Source organism: Falco cherrug, chromosome 2, assembly GCF_023634085.1.
Source record: "Falco cherrug isolate bFalChe1 chromosome 2, bFalChe1.pri, whole genome shotgun sequence".
NCBI classification, from domain to species: domain Eukaryota; kingdom Metazoa; phylum Chordata; class Aves; order Falconiformes; family Falconidae; genus Falco; species Falco cherrug.
Genome location: NC_073698.1, coordinates 25046040 through 25071163, shown reverse-complemented (window position 1 = coordinate 25071163; position 25124 = coordinate 25046040). Strand labels below are relative to the sequence as shown.

Genomic DNA, 25124 nt, shown 5'->3' with positions numbered 1-25124 from the left:
TAGCAGCCGGGGCCGCGGGGGTGAAGTGGTAGAGGGAGGCGGTAGAGGTCGTCAGCGCTGCCCCTCCCTGCCCCCCCCCCCCCCCCCCCCCCCCCCCCCGCCCGCCGGCTGTGCGCCGCTCGCCGAGGCGGCGGGAGACGGGCGGGCGCCTCTGCTTTGAGGTTGGTGTCCTCACCCGCGTGTGGCTGCGGCTTCTGTTCAATGGGGCCGGGAAGGCGCTCCTCCCCGACGCCTCTACCGGCGTGTGGCGAGAGGGGGGCGTGGGCGAGCGCTCGGCTCGCCGCGTCCGGGCGGAGAGGGGAGCAGCGCCGGAGCGGTGGCGTTAACGTGCGGGAGCCGGCTGCGGAGGTTGTGGCGGCCTCGGCGCCGGCCCGGGGGAGCCGTGCGTGTATGAGGCGGGCGGCGGGGGTGCCTTGCGCTGCGGGGCGGGGGGGGCGGCTGGCACACTGCCGGGAGCCGGGGCTGGTGGCCCTGGGGCCCCCGCTGCCAGCGGCGGCAGCGCCAGCGTCCCCCGGCCTTGAGACGCGGCCTGGCGCCGGCCGAGGGACGCTGGCCGACGTGCTTTGTCGCCTCCGGGCCTTGAAGGAGGTGGTCGCGCAAGCAAAGCCAGTCAGTTCCTCCATCTGTAAGTTCTGCCACGTACGCCACCTTTTTCCATTTGGGAATTTATTGTAGAGGTGGAGCTTATGGCCTTGAGTTACTTGATGGAGTCTTCTGGATGTTTGGCAGGTTAGTTAAAGTACTAATTTAGTGTCGTTGCAGGAGCCGGCCTGCTGAATCACATAGGCGAACGCAGGCCCAATGTTTACAAGCCATTCTTTATAGAAATGTGACAGACCTATGCCTATCACATTCAAGAGGCCAGGCTGTGCCATAAATTGCACTTTCTCAGGACATAGTTGCTCTGTCCTCCCCAACAGTGCAGGTCGAGATGTTTTCATGTGCAATTTTGCTGTCCGAAAAGACAGCCAGAGAAAGTCTGGATTAGCAAGAAAGCATATTCCTGTGTGGAACAGTCACAGAGCAATGTCTTCCATCATTAGAGTTGTTGTCATACAGCAAGTGCTCACATGCTCTGTTTTCATTCCACATCAGAATATGGGCTCTGCTTAAACACCATCCCAGAAGACAGGTGAGGACATAGGAGCTTATAAAGCAACTTTTTTTTTTCCCCAATCCTGTTTTTGAGCAGGAGTAACATTTTTTGATAAATGGAGGATACAGTCCACAATTCATACCGTGTTGTGCTTGCTTTCAAATTTACAGAAAGGAGGAACTGAGAAGCTGGGGGTATGCATAAAATGCATACATCTTGAGGGGAGGGGAGACCATAGTACCCCCAATGTTCCACCAGGTTCTGAGGAAGAGGGAAAGTTGCATGGCTGTGTTTCTCCCCCCTCTGACATTAGTGCTTTTTCCAAGTAGTGAAGTCAAACGCAAACACTAAATTTGCTTTGGTTTAGACATTTTGAGACTAGGGATGGCAGGATTCTCTTCCTTTGGATAATAGGTGAGAAAGTGCCCAGAGTAACACCTTTCCTTGCCAGTTTTGCAAGTGAACATGAGATGATAAATGTTACTTGGAAATCTTCCCTTAATACTACCTGCATATCCTTCTCAGATAAAGGAAAAAACCTCTTGTTTCTTGTCCAGAATGAAGAGCATGTGATGTTTTGTTAATATTTATTCCTGGAAAGCTCATACGTTCACAGAGAGCAGTGGAATAAACTCTGTAGTAGGAAGAATACTTTTTTCCTTGTTTGGTACTGCATTTGCTTTGGGCGGCGTGGGGCAGTTTGCTGAGTAAACTACTTGACATTTGATTTATAATAATATTACTGCTGCTTTTTATGGCATTCTGTCTAGACTTCTGGAATACAAAGGAAAATCCAAGTAATTCTAACTAATAGATGGATAATGGCATGACTGGGTGTCATGGTGGTCAGTGGCATCTCACTTTGTTTCTAATTGCTGTTGTGTTTCTGAATCTTTACGGAATTTATTGGCTCACTCTTAGAGTACAATCTGTTTGGGGCAGGCATTGCTTTTTTTGTGTGTGTTTTTAGAAAACATAAACCCAAATGGTCTTGGTCCCTAAAAAAAGTCTTTGGTTGTTCCAAAACCAGAATATAATAACAGATTGCAGATTTAATTTTAAATCTTATTTGACTAGAGTACTAAATTATAAATGCTATCCAGCATCTGTTTGATTGTTAAATGAATTAGTTGGATTCAGTTTGTGTCACAGAAAATCATCCTCATGATTGAAGTATTTGCGGTTTTGTTGGTCATATTAGCAGTGATGTCAGGCATCAGTTTGTACATTGGAAATTGGCACATGTTTATCTTTTAAGAGATTTATAACACTTGGCAGATTAGCATAGGTCAGTAGAGAACAGGCTGATGTAATTAATTTTTCAAATATTTGCATTTAAAAGTTATTTAAGGTTTATCATAAAATGCAGCTGCTAGATTGGTACAGCACTACTGTTCTTTGCTAAAGTTGTGTGATAATGTGGCAGTTTTGTTTAAATGGTACTTCCAGTAGGTGATGTCTGCTTTTCTTCTGGTTGAGTTCATTTTAGTTGTGACCATGGAGGGTCTGAGGATGTATGTCATACGTCTGAATAACTTATGGTTTTTTACACTTTAAAAATGTGTGTGCTGTTAATTATTATTCTTTTTTCTAAGATGCTTCAGGCTGAAAGTAGAATAAGGCTCTTGGAGTGTCAGGATGAAATCACAATTGAACCATGTTCTAAAAAAATGAAGTCAACAGAAGAAGCTTACGAGGAACTCTCTGATGATGATGATATCCAAGCTATTCAGGAGGAAGTGGATGCTGAGAGAACATTAAATGATTTGATACCAGCGTATGCCTCAGATAACCAAGGGCAACAGGAAATGCAGAAGCAAGAGGAAACACTTACTGGTGTCTTGGGAACGCTGAATGAAGTGCTCCCTGAAAATAATCTAGTGCTTAGTCAGCCAGTTGATTCAGAAATTGTGCAGAATGTAAATCCTCCATTTGTATCAATAAATGGCACTACAGTTGAAGAAAAGAAAGGCACTTTTATTACAAATCATGCTGGTGAGGCTAATATTAAAAATACCAGTATATCATTCTCAATAAATAGAAATGCATCAGATGAAGAGTTTTTTACAAGCAAAGAATTTATTGGACCTATTTACAAACCTGCCGAATGTAACGAACGGGATGAATCTGGCAGTCGCAATGAATGTAAAAGCAGTGAGGGAGATCAGAATGAATTGTGTGAAAACAGAGCTAAAGGAATGGAGGCAAAGAAGATGCAGACTGTTTCTTCCGCTGTAAAAGAAATAGATGATGAACTGGACCAGTTCTATAAAGAGATTAATCAGCTGGAAAATGAAAGTTTAGATACTGTTTTTCAGGAAGAAAAAACTGAAACTTCTCAGGAACAATGCTCTCCATATAACTGTAGTCAAATCTCACAAGAGGATTATCACTGCATGTTGTTGGGCAGCTCACAAACATTTTATGAGAATGGAGAGCGTTTCTTTGGGGAACAGAACAGTCAGAAAACAAGCAATGAGCAGCAGTTTGTCATGGAAGGAGGTGGCTGGAAAACTGAAAATACCTTTAATGGACAAGCAGAATCTAAATATTGGAACTACTCAGTGCCTGAATTCAGACCTGCTTGGCAGTCAACAGTCTCTTTCGTCATACCTCAGGGACCTCTTGCTCCTAGATTCAACTATCAGTCACGTTTTCAGATACTTAATTCCCCACCACAAAAAAAAAATGTTCTCCCTTCTCAGAATGGTGAACTTTTGTACAAGAATGATCATGGTTGCCATGGAGCTACTGATATCAACAGTCATGGTCCATTGCTTGATCAAAGTAGCAACTATGCTGGTCATACTGATATCCATACTACTCAGGTCTTCATAAACGGAACTAATGACCAGAATGGACTCCAAAATAATGGTTTCTGTGAAACCAGCGAAAAGTGTTGGAAGGATCCAAAAGCTGACAATACAGAAGGAATGCACAGCTTTTCTTCCTTGTGGTTACCTGAAGAAAGATTCAGTTGTTCACAGAAATTACTCCTGATCTTAAGAGGCCTACCTGGTTCAGGGAAATCAACTCTTTCTCGGTAAGTGAAGATGTAAAGCTGGAAAAGCTTATTCAAATAAAAGTTTTTAATAATTAAAAAATTAATTTGTAAACAGTTGGGAAACTTTGGTATTTGTAAATTAGGCTGTTAAAATGCAGTAATTTTTACTTTATGTGGACAAATGACAGTAAGTATTAAAATTATATGCTTGGGGTTTTTGTCTCCTTTAGAGTTTTGATGAACAGGAGCTGTTTTGTGTTAAATTTAAAATGTTCTGTATTCATTAAATTGCATAATATTTTATTCTGGAACTTCCAGGTGTGCTAGTGTTTGATGGTCTGCCTTTTTTTTTTTAAATTTTTAGATTTCTTCATTCAAAAAGCCTTCTGTCAAATGTAACAACATTAATTTGACTGAACCAGAAGTACTTTTTCATGCCCATGCAAAAGTATTCTAAGACCATTAGAATAATTTTGCTACGCTGAAAATGCTGTTTTCAGTGTGCTGATGAAAGTCAGTTTGGTCCCATTTTTTTCATACTATGGTCTGTCAACTTCTCTGTTTATTTGTGAACAACACGGAAGAAAAATATTATTTTTCCTTAAAAATATACTTGCTGAAGTCTGACAGGGTTAAAAGCAGGTACCACCTCCAACTTGGATTTTCTGGTTTTTTTCTTTTTTTTTTTTTTTTTGGCCTAGTTTAAAAAGCACTTAAATTGACATAGAGCACAGATGCTATCTGTATTAGGTGAAAAGAGGCTTCTTTTGCATAGCAAAAAAAACCCCAAACAAGTTACTATATCATTACTTACTGATTGAGCTTCATCCAGAAAATGTACATCACAAATGGGTTGTCTTCGTGGTTATTTTCTGTTGTATACTGAGTCTATGACATAGACACAGTGATCATGTTCATTGTCTTTTGTATAAAGGAGTAATCTTGCTGTTTATGGGGCTTTTTTCCTGATATTTAGGAGGTCATGATCTCCATGTCATAGAAAAATACCTATTAGAAATTTCTAGCTTACATGTTTGTAGACTTCAACTATATTGTTTTCTAGTTACTGATTGCTTTATTTTGCAAGCCTGCATTTTTGAAGCTACATGTGCCTGTGTGGGTATTATTACAATAATCTCTTTACTATATGAAAGCAAAATATAAAATGTAAAATACAACCCTTTGTAAAAAATGAAGCCTCATTCAGTGCAGTAAATGGATAATATTCAGTGTGAAGATATCAAATATTTTCTTTTTCCATGTTTGGTGTACTGAATTGTCTCTGAATCTTTATCCTAATATACTACTCATGCTAACCAAAAGATTCTGTATCTTCAGGTTTTTATGAACACATATTCATGCTTTTTTCATCTCTCACTAGTGAGATCAATTACTAATTTTATTTAACAGATGGGGAAGTGGGCACTATGAGATCAAGGTCAAGAATAGTCACCAAATTTGGGTGCAGAATTTGAACTGCATGGGACTTGTTTTGCAGTGTATTCAGTTATACGCAGTTTCATATGTTCAGTGTTTGGTTGCAATTGCTAATTCCCATGAAATAATGTCTCAGGGGCTTAGGTACCTGGGTGAAAAACAATCCCAGAATTAATGGCTGCCTATGGGGAAAATATATGCATTATTAATTAAGTCTTATTCTTAATAAAGTTGAATATGTTTTTTTGTGTAACATCATAGAATTCTGTGGTGTCGACTAGGACAGCAAATAGTCTTCTGATGTCGTATCAGTACCCACGGGCATCTTTGCAGGCTTGGCATCTTTACCACCTGCAGACATACTTCTACCACTCATGCTAGCAAAATGACCCTGTCTCAGCCAGTGGTACTATCTCATTCCCAGCTTCATTGTACCAATTTCTGCCTTGAGCTTCACTCTTTGTCTTCTCCCGATTTCCTAGATCTGCTGCCAGTACCAAGTTGCTTGTTCCAGTCTTTATATCACTATGCTTCTGATGTCCTTCCTATTTTAGGCCAATGTTGGTCCTTCTCTTGCTGCTCTTATGTTGGGAAAAATTTCTCCCATACAATGCAGTGCTGGTATTGAATCAGCTTCCTGCCACTGTCAGAGTGCTGTTCAGGAGTGGGTTTGGTGAAGTGAGAATCTTTGCATATTCTGCTCAACGTTGAACAAAAATGAGTACTTTACACTATTATTTTCTGTGCACATGGCATTTTAAAGTCCTACGGCTTGGGCAGATTTACTGAAAATTTTTGTAGGAAAAACATACGCACGCACTTTGCTGGATTTCACCACTTCAGTCCAAAGCTTCTCAGAGAAAAGCTTGGAATAACAAAACATGATAAAAATGCTGTGTTTCTTCCTTGGTTTTGAAAGTGGTTGACCATTTATTTAGAAATTTTCTAAAACAATTTGGCCAAACAGATACCTAGCAATGATATCTTTAGCCCAAGTAACAAAAGTCTGCTAGAATTACAAGTAGATAATAACATGATCTTATAATGCTGGAAAAAGATTACAAGGAAACAGACTTGGATTTTTAGCATATTTTGCTAATGAATTTGGCAGCAATTGCAACTTTTCATTCCTCCATAAGTATCTGAACATGACTTTGAATAGAAAGGAGCTTAATGAGGTTGAAAGAACAGATATTGGTGTCATGTAAGAAGTACATTTCAAATGAAGTCCATTGTCAGGAATATTTAGGCAGTTGGCTTTATCTGGGGCCATTCTTCCTAAGAGCTTGATCTTTTGAAGGGCAGAGTTAGTTAGCATTTATAGCTGAATGTAGAAACAATTGTGTGCTGTTGTTTCTAACAATTTCTTTAAACAGTGTTACAAGCAATGCTTTTAGAGTAGCATTTACCAGCTTAGTAATACTACAGATCCTGGTGAAAACCTAGCTATGGTTTCTGCTCTGCCAAAAGGCAGTACCAGAAGGCATGTGATGACCCAGATGGAGCTCCCAGGTAAACATGCAGCTGTCCAGGTCACGGGCTGCAGGAAGTGCCTGAGCCTGTCACTGCTACTGAAGGGCAGCAAAGGTAGCACTTGTGTGAGGTGTGACCAGGGGGACGATCTGCTCAGCCTGGTGGCAGAGCTGGAAGGGGAAGTAGAAACGCTAAGGAGATCTGGCAATGTGAGAGGGAGATAGACTGGTGGAGCCGTGCTCTACCGTTGCTGAGACAAGTGCACCAGATGGACACCTCAAAGAAGTGGAGGATCCCATACCCTCTCACCACAAGGCAGAAGGAGGGCACCTAAGAAATGAGGAGGAATGGAAACAGGTCCCTGCTTGGGGCAGCAGGCAAATTGCCTCCTGGTCTAATTCACCTTCCCAGGCTCCTCCTGTATAGTAAGTATGAGGCTCTACATCAGGGGTCCTCAAACTACAGCCCGTGGGCCGGATACGGCCCCCAGGGTCCTCAATCCAGCCCCTGGTATTTACAGACCCCCCCACCGGGTGTTGGGGGGGAAACCAAGCAGCCACAGATGACTGCCTGCCACTTCATCTGCGCGCCGGCCCCCTGGTTAAAAAGTTTGAGGACCCCTGCTCTAGAGCCTGAGGGCCAAGAGAATTATGGTGTGGAGGAAGGCTCATCCAGGTTGGAGGAGTTATCCAGGGCGAGTCAATCAACCCAATGCATCATGACCAGCTCTGCTAAGAAAAGAAGAAAGGTGGTTGTAATCAGTGACTCCACTCTTAAAGGAACAGAGGGCCTGATATGCCAACTGAACCCAGCCCATAGGGAAGTCTGCTGCCTCCCTGGGGCCCAGGTAAGGGGTGTTACTAGAAAACTCCCTTGTCTGGTATGGCCTTCTGATTATTATCCATTCCTGGTTTTCAAAGTGGGCAATGATGAAGTCCAAACAACAAGAAGTCTGACAGCAATCGAGAGACCTCAGGGCCTTGGGGTGGCTGGTTGAGGGATCAGGAGCACAGGTAGTGTTTTGTTCTCTTCTGTCAGTTGCAGGGAATGACGGGGCATGTAAGTGGAAGGTCACACAGATCAATACCTGGCTCTGGGCCTGGTGTCAACAGCTGAATTTTGTTTTCTTTTATCATGGGTCAGTTTACGTGGTATCAGGCCTGCTGGCAACCTGTCTCTGGCTGAACAGAGGAGTTTGGCTGGAACTCAGGAAAATAAGAATATATTAGTACCTGTGGAAGAAGGGGCAGGCAACTCAGGAGGTCTAAAGGATGTCACAAGGTTATGCGATTAGATAGATTAGAAAGACAAAAGCCCGGCTAGAAATCATGCTGGCCACTGCTGTTAAAGATGAGGTTTTATGTATTTAAAAATATGTTTTTACAAATACTTCGGCCAAGGAGAATGTCTGTCCTTTATTGGAGGGGTGAGGGGGGAACATTATCAGAAAAGATGAGGAAAAGGCTGAGATACTTAATGCTTTCTTTGCCTCAGTCTTTAATAGCAAGACCAGTTTTTCTCAGGGTACTCAGCCCCCTGAGCTGGAAGACAGAGACAAGGAGCAAAGTGAAGTCCCCGTAGGAAAAAATGGTCAGTGACCTGCTGCTTAACTTGGATATGCATAAGTCATTGGGGCCAGATGAGATCCACCCAAGGGTACTGAGGGAGCTGTTGGAAGTGCTCACCAAACCACTTTTCAATCATCTGTCAACAGTCCTGGCTAACTGGGGAGGTCCCAGAAGGCTGGAGGTTGGCCAGTGTGATGCCCATCTACAAGAAGGGCAGAAAGGAGGTTCCAGGGAACAGTAAACCTGTCAGCCTGATCTCAGTGCTGGGGAAGGTTATGGAGCAGGTCATCTTGAGTGCCATCACATGGCATGTACAGGACAACCAGGGGATCAGGCCCAGCCAACACAGGTTTATGAAAGGCAGGTCCTGCCTGCCTAGTAGATGAGGAAAAGTCTGTGGATGTTTACCCAGACTTTAGTAAAGCTTTGAGACCCTTTCCCACAGCATTCTCCTGGAGAAACTGGCTGCTTATGGTGTGGATGGGTGTACCCTGCATTGGGTTAGAAGCTGGCTGGCCGAGCCCAAAGAGTGGTGGTGAATGGAGTTAACATCCAGCTGATGGCTGGTCACAAGTGGTGTTCCTCAGGGATCAGTTTTGGGACCAGTCCTGTTTAATATCTTTATCAATGATCTAGACAAGAGGATCGAGTGCACCCTCAGAAAGCTGGCAGACGACACCAAGTTGGGGGACAGTGATCTGCTGGAGGGCAGGAAGGCTCTGCAGAGGGACCTGGGCAGGCTGGATCAATGAGCTGAGTCCAGTTGTATGAGGTTCAGCAAGGCTCGGTGCTGGGTCCTGCACTTGGGGCACAACAACCCCATGCAGTGCTACAGGCTTAGGGAAGAGTGGCTGGAAAGCTGCCGGGAGGGAAAGGTCCTCGAGGTGTTGGTTGACAGCCAGCAGTGTGCCCAGGTGGCCAAGAAAGCCAACAGCATCCTCGCTTGTGTCCGAAATAGTGTGGCCAGCAGGACAGGGGAGGCAGTTGTCCCCCTGTACTCAGCACTGGTGACACCACACCTCTAATCTGGTGTTCAGTTTGGGCCTGTCATTTCAGGAGGGATGTAGAGATGCTGGAGCGTGTCCAGGGAAGGGCAACGGGGATGGGGAAGGGGCTGGAGCACGAGTCTGTTGAGGAGCAGCTGAGGGAGCTTGGGCTGTTTAATCTGGAGAGGAAGAGACTCAGGGGGGACCTTATTGGTCTTTACAGCTACACAGGGAGGGTGTAGGCATGTGGGGTCCATCTCTTCTCCCAGATAACAAGTGACAGGACAGAGGAAACAGCCTTAAGTTATTTAGATTGGATATTAGGAAAAAATTATTCACTGAAATAGTGGTCAAGCATTGGAACAGGCTGCCCTGGGAGGTGGTGGAATCACCATCCCTGGAGGTGTTTAAAAAACATGTAGATATGATGCTTAGCGACATGGTTTAGCGATGGACTTGGAAGTTCTGGGTTAGCAGTTGGACTTGTTGATCTTAAAGGTCTTTTACAACCTAAATGATCCTATGATTTTAAAATTATATTTAGCTGTTGTCTTATTTTTCCTCATCTGTGATGTTAGCTGTTTTAAATAGGTGAATTATTAGATTCTAAGAGATCTTCTGTATCATAAAATCATCTGTCAATGTAGGCTAACCAGGATGAAGGTTGATGGACCATTCTATTTTTGAAGAAAAATCAGGGTAGGATTCATCTGTGTGTGCATGCATGCACATGTGCACTGGAAAAAAACGTGTATTGCTTTTTGACTAGTTAAAATAAGAGTTTTGGTTCAAGATGAGTTCTGTATGTTGAGCTGGTATCTTCTATTAGATCAGATAGCGTGTCTGGAAAAAGTGGGTGAGCTGATTTAATTTCCCTGTCCTACTACGTTCAAAGGTGGGTGTTCAATTGTAGGGAAGGTTTAGGGTGAAAAAGCTGCATTACAGCAGTTGGATAATACTGCTACTCATTTTCCAGCATGTATAGACACGAATGCTGACTGGTCTGTAATTTGACTCTCTTATTAGAAACGTATTTATCTTAGCTTTTCTGTTTCTCCATCTCTCAAAAGTGGGCTGTCATCTGTTTGTGGGTTTCGATAGTAATGCCTTGTTTGCATAGATGTGCTTTCTGTTGTTTGTTTCCTAGTTGATGATCCTGGGATAAATTTTATTTCCAAATTTATTTGCAAGTTAGAAGTTGTGAGTTATTCTATATAATGTCAACTAGTATCTTTGTGTTTTAAATTTTACAAGTTTAAATACTGTGAATTCTGAAAGAGGTGATTGTCAGGCTTGGAATATGTTATGTTTTATGATTTAATTTCACAATTTAGAAATGGGCTATGATCGTTGTTGCAATAATTGAAGTTTCACATCTTAAACTCATTACTTTGTGATAGCTTGTGTGTTGTCTATAGAGTAAAGGTTCAGTTACTCAGGCCTTTTTGGTAGTCATTTTGCCTTCCCAAATTCTGTACTTTTAAGATTATTCTTGCAAATACAGTTTACTAGATTAAGTCTGTTATATCAGTTATATAGGTTTATAAATAAATTATTGTGTATTCTGAACTTCAAGGAATAATAACAAAATATTTCAAGAATAAATGTTATTTATGGGTTTGCAAGACTCCCAAACCCTTGTCATTGCGTGTCTTAATTGTGACTAATGATGTTTGGAAGATGCAACAGAAGAGTTTGAGTAAGTGAATTATTCTCCAGAACACTGAGCAAACAGAGTAAGTTCCTAGAAATAAAAATGAAAATGAATGCCCTATTAGTCTTGTTTCATCAGTTCATACATAATCCTACAGAAACCTGATGGTCAGGCTCCTAGAAGCTGTAGGGGCGTGTCTATCTACTCAGCTAGTAGAAGAATCCCACTTCCTATTTGCTATCTCTTTTATTAAGGCAGATGGTCCTTACTCCTTAAGTTGTGTGTACATGTATTTGGCAATCAAAAAGTGAGTGTGGAAGATGGATCCAGTTTTTCTAGCATTATTAATTGCAAAATGTAGCATGCTATAAATAAATAAGAAAATTGGGCCGTGTGTGAAATCACAGCCAAGTAGCTTCATATAAATTCCTGTTAAGTATTTTATACCAGAGAGAAGTAGAGATGAAAAAATGCTGTTGTGTGTGATGTATGATTTACTGGTGCCATTTTATCTGCATAGAACAAAAATAGGCTTTGGATCTGTGATCTCCTAAACCAGTGTAATACACATCCTATTAAAAAGCATAGGCTCTAACAAAAATAATTATTGAACAATGTCCAAAAAAAGAGTCTGTACTTCTGGTGTATCATGCTTTGTTTTCTGACATAACAGTGCTATTTGTCCTGAGGTAACCTTGGTACTCTGGAAAAGAGAGAAAGAGCAAGGAGGAAAAAACCAGCCTGTACACAGCTTTGATCATGTTACTTGACAGTTGCATTATTAGTAGTTTCTTCTGGTCCTCAGTAATCTGAATTTTGTTGTTACAGATCTCTGTATTTTAAAAGCAAAAATAACCGACAGCATAGTTGTGGAACAACAAAGGTGTAGGAATGTAAGTTAATATGTAATACAGTGTCCCACCTCAGCTCCCGCATACTGCTAGTGCAGTTTGGTTCTTGTAGCCTTTGGGTACATTGTCTATTTCTGAGCTGGAATAGTTGCCTAAATTTCCATAGGAATGATACCTGAGTGTTGCAATGGGCTATAAATACTCTGTGGCACTACCTGGCTGTTTTCTATTTTCAGGTTTAGATATACTATAGAAAACATAAATAGTCAAGGAGGTTTTGTCACCACATTTATTCTGTAGATCAGACTTTAAATAGAATTGTACTGTTATCTCAGTTTTATAAGGTTTTCCTTTAATCTTCCAATTTCCAAGGGCTTTCTGAAAATAAAGTTTACATTTGGCACAATGGGGATTGCCCATTGGAATGGATTAATGTGAATTTGATTTGACAAAGATTCTGATGTTATTGATAAATCAGCAGTTAATTGTTCCCTGCAACTTTGCTATAATCAGTTTCTCAGACTCACATGTATTTCTTGGCATGCCCGGGCAACACTTAAGATGAATTTTAGTTAAATCCAAGAGGCACTTCTATGATTCTTCTAAAAGTTTTGTCTTTGATGTTTAATGACAATGGAAATACAGCATTCTAGAAAAGCTTAATGGATTTTTGTAGTAGTCCTACATCACCCATTACAATAACTTCTGGAATTAATAAACATATTATTGGTAATCTAAAATATTACAATATAGAATAAAAAAAAGCATGTAGACAGTGAACATTGCAACTGTGTCCCTCTGAGTTCCCCTTTTTACGCTCATTGGCTTCCCCACCGTGTCTCTTCTTTGTTTCCCAGAGCATACTTAAATTTCTCCCATGATCTTCAGTGTTAGCTGTGCAAGAAGCAGAATGTAATGCAACTTATTCTGACCTACAAATGAAGTAAACTTCTAACAAATAAAATCTATGTTGCTTGGAAATGGCAGGCCTAAAAGACTAGGTTAATGTAGGATGTGTTGCAATTTTTTGCTCTTTTTTAATCTTTACGGATTCTAATTTGAATCTCTGCATTTTATCCATTTGTTTACAAATTTGTTTTGCTTTCATTTGTATGTTTCCCCCCCATAAAAATCCATACTATTTTTGAGATAATATTTTGTCAGGTTTTCTTGAAATTGGTCTATATGTCCAGAAGTCACCATGGAATGGCATTGCCTTAGGAAATCAAGCTAAAACACTCAGTCAAGTGGTTTAAGTGATTCAGGAAGTGATTGTTTTTACTCCTGATTTGAAGTAATAAATTCAGGCATAGTAAAATGCATGGCTTTCTGATCACCCTGTTAGCCCTAAAGTATGAATGATATGGAAAAACAGTGTAATTCCCTGACAAACTGAGATATGGAAAGTTTTTATTCTTATATCTTAATTTTCTTGTCATCTATTAGACTGAAACTGCAGTTCTACAACGTGTGGTAACCTGTGTAGCAGCTTACTGCTGTGTAACTAGGAGAGGTCTCCACTGATAGCTGCTTATGATGTATCACCTTTTGGGGCCTCTTCTTAAATAGGCTCAACTGCTAAAGCTTCAAAGAATTAACCCGGGGGAGGGTGAAGAAGGACAGAAACTGATTGCTTTTTTCTGGGTTGTGAATTCCAGTGGTTTATAGATCCAGTGAATGCCAGAATTGATGAGAAAACAGAGGCAAGTAGGACTGTGTCATCAGGATTGCAGAAGACATTGAGCTGGAATAGAAGAGTATAGGATCTTGAAGGAATATGGATGCACTTCTGTAATCCTGATTTTCAGTAGTAGGATAATCTTCAAAGTTTATTGTGATCTTTTAATTTTCCCTGAAAATAAGGAAATTGCTGTAAACATCTGTAGTTTTCTCTTGCTGTTCCTGTTCAACCCACACTGTATGTGCAGGCAGCATGGGCAAAGGTCAGAGGAGGGCATGCTGAGAGTTTGAGGTGCAGAAAAAGGATTTAATAATCCAGTTAATTTCTCAGTTGCATCCAGATTTCTTATGATCAGATTGGTTTCTAGAGATAATTCCAAATGATAATTGATATGGATAATGTTAGTAAATATATTCAGTTATTATGGGGTACTTAGAACTTATAGCAATATAACCATTAATTAGATGGGTACAAGCATGTCTTGGGGGGTGGAGGAGAAGAAACAACAAATACAGAAATAGTAGAGAGGAGGAAAATATATTGCTTTAATTTGGATTTGAGTGTACTTTTATAAACCTGTTTGAAGTTCAGAAATAGGGCACAATTAAATTTATTTTAGCTATATTCTTTTATCTGTGTCTTTTTCTCTATCCAAAAAATAAAAATTAAAATATTTTTGCATTTTCCTTTGTTTAACAGTGTTCTGCTTGGTCAAAGTCGCGATGGCATTGTATTCAGCACTGATGATTATTTTCGTCAAAAAGATGGATATACATACAATGCTGCTCAGCTTGGTGATGCCCATGACTGGAACCAGAAGAGAGGTTTGAATGCATAAGAGGAATCCTATTAAATTATTCTGATTAAATTATGCTTATATTTAGAAAATAGAAGTGTAATGGGCATGTGTGTCAATAGTCTATATGAAAAGGAGTGTGTGTATATATGTTAGTATAGGCTATATAGAAGTATATATTTAAAGTAATCTTTACATTTTAATTGATGTAGATGTGTACATTAAATTTTGAAGCTGATTTGTTACATTTGATACTACTATCTTGATGACAGAATTGAACCTTTTTAATGCCCGCAACAGCAGAGTATCCTATTTTTTCCAGTATCTTTCCTGATCTGAGGTTCATCCAGAGTTTATGGAAGAGTTTTTCTGAGGAAGATTTTAGTTCACCTGTGTGAATTAACAGCTTTAATAAGTCATCTTTCTTAATACCTATAAATGTCCAGAGGTTGGGGTTTAACTGGTAAGGAAGTAGAAAACTGCTACAGAAAGGGCAAGAATTTGCTACCCTTCTAACCCTAGGTATCTAAGAACCTCATTATCTGTTTGTTTAACTCTAAGGAGCGGACAAACTGAACATCTCCATTGCCTGTGTATGCAGAATACTCTGTGCTGCAGTGTCTCAAGCAGATGCTTCCTTACTGTCTAGAGGACTACTGCTTTGCATCAAAAGATACAGAGAGCCAAGGAGAAAAAAACCCAAACAGATCTCCCCTCCTCACCCTAATCAAAATTTATGATACATCAGGGAACGTTTCTGTATGAACAGTGAAGGAACTTCTTAGAGCGATCATTAGAATACCATTTATAAAGAGCACTTTTGAGGTTGGAATGCAGCAGTAACAAATACTTTGAATGAGGTTCCCAGCAGGAACCTAAGGAACAGAAGAATTGATAAAGTAGTATTGAATAGATGAGAGGGCTTAACACTTCACAATTACAAGACCACCAAACAGTTCTCACCTGATAATGGCTTCTGGCTGTTTCTGTGAAATTCTTGATGTGTTTGTGGCTGACATTGCTAGTACTGCTTAGAACAAACAAAAAAAATTTCTTGGCTTCAACGTGTAGCATCAGAAAATTGATATTTTTTTTAAATGGAATTCATTTTCACAATGCTTCTGTAAAATAGATAAGGAATTATTGTTATGTTTTTACTGATTAACTGATGCACAAAGAAGCTGAGGAATAGATTTTATAAAAGCCTTACTTTCAATTGTCAGATGCTTTAGAGTAGTTGTAGGAGGAACTGAAGAATCTTCTTCATGAATCTGATAATCATAACTTTGACATCTGCTTCTCCATCTGGTTTAGTTTCAGGCTGCAAAAAGAACCTCATTTATTGATTCATGCACAAAGTAGTTCTTTTCTAAAAATACAAAAATTGTGTCCCTTTCTGCAAAGAATGGCAGAGGTTTTGCTTTCAAAGTAAAAAGGTGAAGGAAGTTAAAACAATGAAAATTAAGGTAGCCCATTTGTCCCAAAAGTGGGATACTCAAATACCCTCTCTGGCTACTCTCCTCTGCAGGAGTTCCTTCTGAACTTCTGGTTAATAGTAGCTGAACTTCTGGTAAGAATAGCTTAACTGTTGTCCCAGTTTGTATAAAATGGAGGTGGGTATCAAGCCTGGTAAGGGTGTAGAACCTGAGTTTTTCCACTTCCTTGGGTAAGTCTCCTGCGTAGCATTATGTAGAAGCTGAATGTCATAATCATGCTCTCTGCATATGCTCAAAAAAATGGTTGTGCAGTGTTGTTTTTTTCAGGCACAAATCCTAGTAATGTGGGCTAGGAGTCCTCTGACAACGTTTTCTGGATGAACTGTGTAAGGGATTTAGAAGAATGCCCGATCTCAAGATCAGAGTTAGCTTTAGGCATAAGATAGATGCTTAATTGATTTATCAAGACTAAAGCAGTCTTGGGCTTGTGAGGAGATACCATGTTAGGCATTGGTAATATTAAAATGTTTTCTGTGCTGTGGAGCTGATGAATCTCAGGTAGCCCAGAGATTTGCATGTTTTATCCCCTAAACTCCTCCAACCAATCTCAGTTCTGCACTGTAATCTCTAGGGTTCTTCTGCTGCGTAAGAAGCAGTATACTTCTGCTGGTTCAAAGTTAAAAGCATGCTACTGCGTAAGTGTCCTGCCAAACAAATTGCATCATGACTGTGTTCTGCCTGTCTTTCTATGAATAAAGATGTGAATTTGGATATGCCTTCTTACTGCTTGCTGGTTTATAGAACTCAGAAGCAGTTTATTATTCCTCAAGCTTCTGCCCTCTTTTGGATTTGGTAGAAATTGGCCAATGAGTTCAAACATTATTCAAGTGGAGACAGCATGGTTGTAATTATTTTTTTTAATGGAGCTCAGAAATATTTCAGAGGTGTGATGTCTTTTTGTGAAGATTGCCTGTTTCTTAGTATTTTGTTGGAGAAGAACTGCAACACCTGACCACAGGTCTCAGTTCTACATGCCCCATGTGTAATGCAGCAGAGCTGGTAAAGCTGGAACCATGATATGGTTTCATACCAGGATCTCCATACTCAGCAGGCCACAGGCTTTAGGCAGTTTGCTTTGACTTCTACACTTCCCGTTTACCACCTCTTTGCATCAATTCACCACCACCTATTTTTTAAGCCCTTCACTTAATTTTTCTTACCTTCTTGCTTCTACTACTTTCCATTCCTGTTTCTACCTTTCAGTGCTTTTATTCCTTCTTTTAGAACAGGGTGTTTCAGTCAGAGTAGATTAGTGCAAAAAACATCTGGAACACCTTATTTACATTTAACGTTTTATTTGAGTTACATAGTTGTTTATTAACTTGCACTATTTTTCATTGCAGCAAAGCAAGCAATGGAGCAGGGAAAATCTCCAGTTATAATAGACAACACAAATACTCAAGCCTGGGAAATGAAGCCATATGTGGAAGCGGTAGGTTTTGTTGTGTGATTATATCATTTGTTACAACTTTTCAGACTTACCTTCACGTGTGATAAGTTGGTCTGTTTTGTTGAGAAATATTTTCCTTACTCAAGTTCCTAGAAAGAGACTGCTTATTGATACGATCAGTAATTGGCATGGCTATAGCTCAGACCAGTTTAAGGACTGACTTCATCTAATCTGCTTAGCCTGGAATGAAAGCTAAGACTGGTTGGGACTAAGTGAAACTCAGCATGCTACCACTGCAGTTAACTACATCTTTAACTACATCTGTTTATTATAGTGGTCTAGAAACTTTTTGTTACATTTTATGTAATAATGATACACATCCTACATATTTTTCTTTGCTTGCTGCAGGCTCTAGAAAAGGGATACAGAGTGGAGTTCCATGAGCCAGATACTTGGTGGAAGTTTGATCCTGAAGAATTAGAAAAGTAAGGTTTATATTACAGAAAACATTGTACTTTTTATATATAGACAGATAAACAGGTGCACATAAATATATATTTAGTACATTATATTTTATTCAGTATCGTATTTTTAAATACTTAACTGCTAGTATAAAATACATTTTATTTAAACAGGCATTTTGAGATATACCTTTAAATGGAAGTGTTGTGGAGCAACCAAGACAAATAAATAGAGGTCCTCTTCTGTTGGCCCAAAAAGTTGATATTAAAACTTTGTTGGATGTGAGTAGAGAAATGATTGACCCCTGTAAGAATCGCTGCTATTGTAATAATTATTCTGAGAAATTTGTTGCTGCAAAATGCTGACATCAAGAAATAGGTAGAAGACGAATAGAAAGTACACATTTTGTAAGGAGTGCATCAGTGTAAGTGCATTCTTTCGTCTACTTTTATACGTGTTCCAGTGTCAAAGAACAACAGCCCATTACTAATCAGCAAAAGTTAAAAAGAAAGCTCAGATTTTATATCGTTCTATTGCAAGATTTTGTGAAATTGTCCCCAGTCTTCAAAGGATCTGACTTAAGGGTACTGTTGGACATGTTGGGATGTTAGAGTGCCTGGGAAGCTGCTTATTAATCCTGGTTAATGTCTCTTTTGTCTCAGATATGTCTGCTTTAGGAATCTAGGAGGTATCAAACCGTCTTAGGGATATTTCATTGCTTGAAATGTAATGTAATATTTTCATGGTTGATCACTAAGAGTTCTTTTACTGATTGTCATTTTATATGATTCCAACTGACTTGGCTTGTAATTGTTTCAGCTTTGTAAAGTAGCCCCTACAACGCACAAAGTATGTGTGTATAATACTTACATTACTGACTTGGACTTTATTGTGTTTATAAATCTTTTAAAGCTTTCATCTTTTGCTCCTAAGGTACCACCAACTTACTTTTATAGATGGAGTCCTCTCTCTGTAGAATGAATTCTAGTAAGTTTTTCTAGTTTGGGGTGCAGCACAGCTCAGTTAGGAAACTGTCTTAGTAATTAGACACTACTAAGATGTTCAGTGTAAGATTTTCTGTATATGAGACAGACTTGTTTTCCAGGAAAATTCACTTTTTTTCCCCTGTTATCTGTTAAGAAGGTGTGAAAATGTGAAGTGTTGTTATCATTGAATTTATTTGTCTAGTCATTAATTGTAGGAATAAAGTTTATATCTTTCCCAAAACCAAAGGAAACCCTTGAACTGTGAAGTGATGCTGTCGGTTCTTAGGAGCTTCCTAGAAATGCTTTAGCAGCTCCAGTTACTTCGAATATTTGAATAGAGGCCCCTTGTCTTAGAAACTTTATTTGTTGAGAGTTTAGAAAGGGTGGTGATGTGAGGTTTCATTTTGGTTTTCAGTTCCTTGGGGAGAGCACTCAATTTTTTAAGAATTTGGGGGTTTATTTTGGTTGGGTTTTTCTTCCATATTTTTGTATTTGGGTAATAGATCACTATAGAGATTTTTTTGTAGTTTTGGGATTCCCTTTAGGAAATTTGAGCTCAACATTTTGTGCGGTGTTTGAGAAATCTGTGAAAAGGCTCTCTAGGTCAACACTGGGTGGATTCTTGATGTGAAGAATGTGACGGATGTTTTACCATTTACCAATGGAATGAGTGTCAGTGTCTTTTCTTTCCAGTTTGCCTATGAGGTACAAATTATCTTTAGAGTCACTCATGAGTGACTTTTGCTTTTAGTTTTGTTTTGTGCACATAACTTTTGTGAAAACATCGTGACTCAACAGGCACGTCTTGCTGTAGTGCTCAAAACTTCTTGCATAGCCTTTATCATAGAATCATAGAATTATTTAGGTTGGAAAAGACCTTTGCCTCCTATCACTCAAAAGTCATCAAAGTCAACTGTTAGACCTTTATATAAAGGATCTTTGATACAATTTTTAGGAAATCTTGAAAACTGCAGGTGAAAGAACAAAAGAGTGGTAAAATCACTGGTAGAAGAGAGATAATTTTTTTATTGTTATTTTCTTTTTTAAGTGTCTAATCAGTTCTGGATGAAAAAATTAACCTCTCATGTTTGCATGCTTTCTGAGAAGCTGGTCAGTTGAGAGCTAGAACTTTTCTTTTAAAAAACGTACATTTTATTCAGGCTTTTGGGGAATAACAGATGTCTTGTATATAATCTGTATTTTGGGACAGATGATAATTTCTTTAAAAGTTGCCGTGTAGCTTCACGCAGGCATGAAACAAACACGTTTAATATAATCCTTTTTCCTTCAGTATGATCATAAAACTGCAATTTGGTATTGACTTCATTAAATTCCTGCTGATTCTTTTAAGGAGTCACGTCTAGGCAGAATTACTTTGCCACTGTATTGGTATGTAAGATTCTTCTAGTGCAGAAGCATTTAATAGTGGCAGGACTTCGCTTTTATCAATAGATTCTGTGTTCCTCCAAGCAAAAACCATCTTCCAAAGCATAATTGTCTGTTAGGACCTTTTGCTGGTACATCTGTATTGGTTAAGGGTGGATGGCTTTATGCTCTTACAGCATAGCCAAGCCTCCACAGGATGAAAGAAGACATACCTGAAGAGGAGTTCCCCATATTAAATGACACTATAGAGCAGATTTGTTTCCTTTTTAAAATTAATTTCTTCGTTTGATGTGATTTTGCTGTTGCTGATTCTATTATCCTGCCTTTTTCTTCAAGGAAAAGTACTTGCTCATTTATGAAGTGATTCTGCACAAGTCCATTCAGTTGTGGATGATTGTGCACTTTATGCCCAGAGCACTTGAGCTGTAATCTTTTTCTAGGAGTACTAAGATATGGAAAAAAATTAATAATTTTGTGCTTCCACTGTTCGGCATAAAAGGACTTAGACTCCCTCTTCCATTTTTTTTTTCTTTTGTGAGAGTTCAGTGCTTTATAGAATCCTCATATTTCTAGGGGCTTGGCTTTTTTCTCTACCATTAACCTAGTTCATATTTGTTAATAAAATCAAAACTGTTAAAACTTGTGAACTTTTAAGTGCAACATGCAGCTTCTCCTGGATTTCTTTAGCACAATGTGGAAATTAGTAGCATTTAAATGTTGAGCCGCTTGTGATGATCGCTCTGGCTTTTTATGTTGTCTCAGGGAAGAGTATCTGTGACAGAAATAGTCTACTTAGGCTTTTTCTTCCCAGACAGGTAGCTGATAAAATACACCTTAAGGAGCCAGCATAATTCTGACTACTTCTGAGATCACCAGTTCTTCCATTCTGAATGTGAAACTAGTGTGCTTCTCACAGTATGCTTTGACTTTGAACCCTTATCAACTTGACACATACTTCTTGTTTGTGCTTCTTATTACAACACCCTGGGGAAGGGTGAGAGGGGGATCAATCTTTTAAAATCTTTCTGTATATGGTATCCTCTTTCCAGTATAGCCTGTTTGTTCCCAGTATTGATTTCTCCTTCACAGAACTGAGCAAGTTGGTAAGGAGGCCCGTGCCTTTTCTGTCCCTGGCAGAAAGCGCAAAGATGCAGGCATATATTCCCTGTTGGTATAACGTGGAAATAATTCAGCTTGGACAAAGGTTTCTTGGTGATAAGAATATATTGGGTTATGATAAATGCTTGTCTACACTATCAGAACATTTTGCTTATGTTTTGTATCTGTTCTTTTAGGTTCAGTTCTGTTACACTGCTAGCAATTCTCTGACAGTTTGTGCATGAGTTTCATGGTTTTCTTTTTGGCAGAGACAGAAATTTTCTGCTAACATTGATTTTAAGATCCTATTCTATAGATACTAAAGACTCTGGATACATTCTAATAATGTCTAACGTCTCAGGTTATTAATAGGCCAAGTTCTCACTGAAAGTAGCCTTTCACTAAACACTGCAAGAACAGGACAACACTTCTGACCTCTCCTCCCTTACATGTGTTTCAGTACATTTCCAAATTTACAGCAAGTAAGAGCTAGAAGGTAAAGGTATTGTGAACATGCTGTTCTGGTTCAAAAATTAAATTGGTCCTTATTTTATGTAGAGATTTATTGATGAGAAAATATTCTGTCATTAAGTCTTGAAACCATGTAGTTTCATTTTTTATGCTAGTTTGAACATTGTGTTCATAAGTAGTACTCTGTAATATCATTCATCCCTCTACTCATTAGGTAGTACGCTATGTAAAATCTATTGAGCAAAGTCCTTCTAGGGTTATTTAGGTACATAGTCCTCCTGAATAACATCACATTTCTGTACAAAGAAGAATGACTGTATTGTTCTCCGTTCTTTAATATATGCAGTAGTGAATTGTTAGAGTAAGTCTTAACACTTAAGTTGAATACTAAGAGAATGAAGTTATATCTGAAATTTAACTTCTATTACACTATGAAGAGCAAGATGGAAAATTGTGAAATTAGAAGGTTTTTTCTTTTTCTTGAAGACTGTAAACATATAAGCATACCAGACAATTTATTTAAATTTTTATTTTTGTAGGAGGAATAAACATGGGGTCACTCGTGAGAAGATTGCTCAGATGTTGGAACGATATGAATATCAAATATCCATACCTATTGTCATGAATTCAATGGTACCTCCCCACAAAAACACTCAAAGGCCACCTCTGCAGCGAAGACATAGGTGGGGAGGCAATACAGACTCATGGAATTCTTTCAATATTTCCGGTAGCCGATAACACAGTTGCAGTCAGTTAATAAAAGTCCGTTACTTGCCCTTCTAAAACATCATAATCTCCAATAAAGTAGTGGATCTTCCGTGTTTTAAATAGGCCTATTTCAAGACCATTTTCTTCTGGAGCTTGTTCCTTTAATGGACTTGCATGTAAATAAAATTGTACATTAAATGTTTTTTAAAACTATATTTGTTACAGTTGTAATAACTTCGATTTCAGTAAAATATTTAATAGAGTATGACATATAGCAGAGTCTGCCTTCATAAACTGAAGACAATGATGTGTCATATATCAAGTAACTGTTGAGCAGTTTTTTTTAAAGAGGTCATATTAGATATCTTTTAAAAGCGAATCAAAGCCCCAGAAGAAGAGGTTATTTATGTAATAACCAATTTTAATGATTGTCATTTAGTCTTCTTCTAGGAGATTTTTTGGAAAACACTTATGTCCTGGATTGTTCTTTTGTTCTATTTGGCATGTATTGCCAATTGGCAAAATTTTGGCATGTATTTTCTGGTTTCAGTTGTGGTGGTTGAGTTTTTCTTCTGTCTCAAAAGCTCATCTGGCAGCTGAAGCAGCATTCTGCCAGTATAGTATTCACCAGCCTCAAACTGTGCAACCTGAATTAATTTTTTTTGTGTTTGTTCTCTGTGGTAGTATATAAACACCACCTTTCTTGTGCTGACTAAAAAAGCCTAAATTTTATTACTAAAACACAAAAAATTCACAGCTCTGTTTTTAAGTCAATTTCTTTCATTTACAATAAAAATGAAGTATTAAAGCATTAGGTTGACAAGTCCCAGTCCACAGTTGGGATGTGTCAATTCAGTATAAATAGTGGATATAATTCTGTAAAACCATATTGCATTTCTGATTTTGGCACAGCCAATGTAATCTGTTTAGTACATAACAAAGAATGAGCCAACATGGAGATTGACTAATTTACTGCCCTTTTTATCTTAAAAAATTATGAATGTGTAAGTTTTCACTATGCTTGTTTTCTAACAGCCTGCTGTATTAATAAAATACATTTGTCTTCAGTGTTGGTCTAGTAGTTCAGTGCAACAGTTTTTACTGTTTTCAAGCTTGTAGGATTTTGTACAAATGAGCATTATTACTAACCTGCCAGCTGAAACAACCTGTCTTCAGTTCTAACTACATCTGATTTCCTTATACACTGAATGATTAAATCCTGAATAGGAACTTTTGTCAAGAACACGAGTAAGTAGCTAAAAGAATTTTTATGCTTTTCTGTTACTAATTTTGTGGAACAGTTGCCAGCATAATTTTTTTTACTTCTAGACAACTTTTGAATAGGCGCAAAAAACGTCTTCACCTTTAAAGTCTGAATACCATGAAAGCTGAAAATCTAGGTATATGATGAAATAGCTTTCCGTAGTTTTCTACACCTATTGTGCAAATCTAAATGTGTATGATTCAATGTATATCTGCAGTAATATTTTCATCAGAGATTGGTGACTATAAAAATTGAAGTGTGCAGTTTCACATTTTACAGTAATTGTTTTAATTATTTGAAAAATAATTTAGAATACTTCATCAGTGCATGGATTGTTAATATATTGAATTACATATATATATATATATATAAAAGCTCTTCAACTATATTAATTGTCGTCCCTCGTCTGTTATTCATACCAGTTATGTTACTGTATTTTAGTTGTTGTGGTTATCTTTGTCCGTGTCTCAAAAGAATCATGGAAATCATTGTAAACAGTCAGTAAGTACTTCAGTTATCCTGAAGTTTTTGTATTTAAACATGAAAGCATATTTCAAGTGGGAGGAAGATAAAGAGGTTTTAGAAAGACTAATTTTATTTATGTTACTTTAAGCCATAATCATGTGGTAAAATTTATTGAGGCTTTGTGTTATATTCACACAGTGTGCTAAGGTATGACAAAAAAGAGCTGATTATTGAAAATGGATATTATGATATCTTTTGGTACCTTCTGCCTTCAGTTTTTAAAGTAAATGGATTTTTTAGCAGTTTTTAACTGATATTTAAGTTTTCTTTAACTGAAGTTTGTATTTAAATAGATGTGAATTCATAGTATTTTAAAATGGTGCAGCATTTTTTGTGTTACCTTTTTCATAAATTATTGTTGGGTGGTAAGTGTTTTTGATAGGCAAAACACGTTGATCGATAATAGGCTTGCAGTTTGCAAAGGACACATAAGAAAGGAATGCTTTGCAACTTGGCACTGTATCAAACATTACTTGTAAACTACCTAATCTATAAAGCTGTATTCCAGGGTAAGTGCAATGACATGGTGCATGAAAACACAATGAAATTACTGTCGGTATAACAGATTTTTGTTTCATAATACATTCATATGTCATGAGGATATGATAGTCATGGTCATACATGTATCTCTGAAGTTGCTTTTATGCTACAATATTTATATGTAAAAATAATAAAAAGGTGATGTGAAGTACATGTTGCAGGTACTTAATTTCTCCTGCTCCCTCACAAACAAGGAAAATTACTTACTTTGTCAAAAAGTATCTACAAGAAATGTGAGAACTTGCTGATCAA

General features: G+C 38.5%; 1 protein-coding gene across 3 annotated transcripts; it reads left to right on the top strand.

The window, feature by feature from the left end:
• Positions 1-80: 80 nt before the first annotated feature.
• On the top strand, positions 81-25020 carry LOC129735373 (NEDD4-binding protein 2-like 2). 3 transcript variants are annotated; one of them, XM_055702416.1, is made up of 6 exons: positions 81-161; positions 2692-4139; positions 14450-14574; positions 17386-17474; positions 17841-17917; positions 22375-25020. In XM_055702416.1, exons 2-6 carry the CDS (start codon positions 2692-2694, stop codon positions 22571-22573), a joined length of 1938 nt encoding a protein of 645 aa, XP_055558391.1. In that variant the 5' UTR covers positions 81-161; the 3' UTR covers positions 22574-25020. The 3 variants fall into 3 exon arrangements, with proteins under 3 accessions (XP_055558391.1, XP_055558392.1, XP_055558390.1); XM_055702417.1 differs by lacking the exon at positions 81-161 and adding an exon at positions 449-625; XM_055702415.1 differs by lacking the exon at positions 81-161 and adding an exon at positions 449-729.
• The last annotated feature ends 104 nt before the right edge of the window (positions 25021-25124 follow it).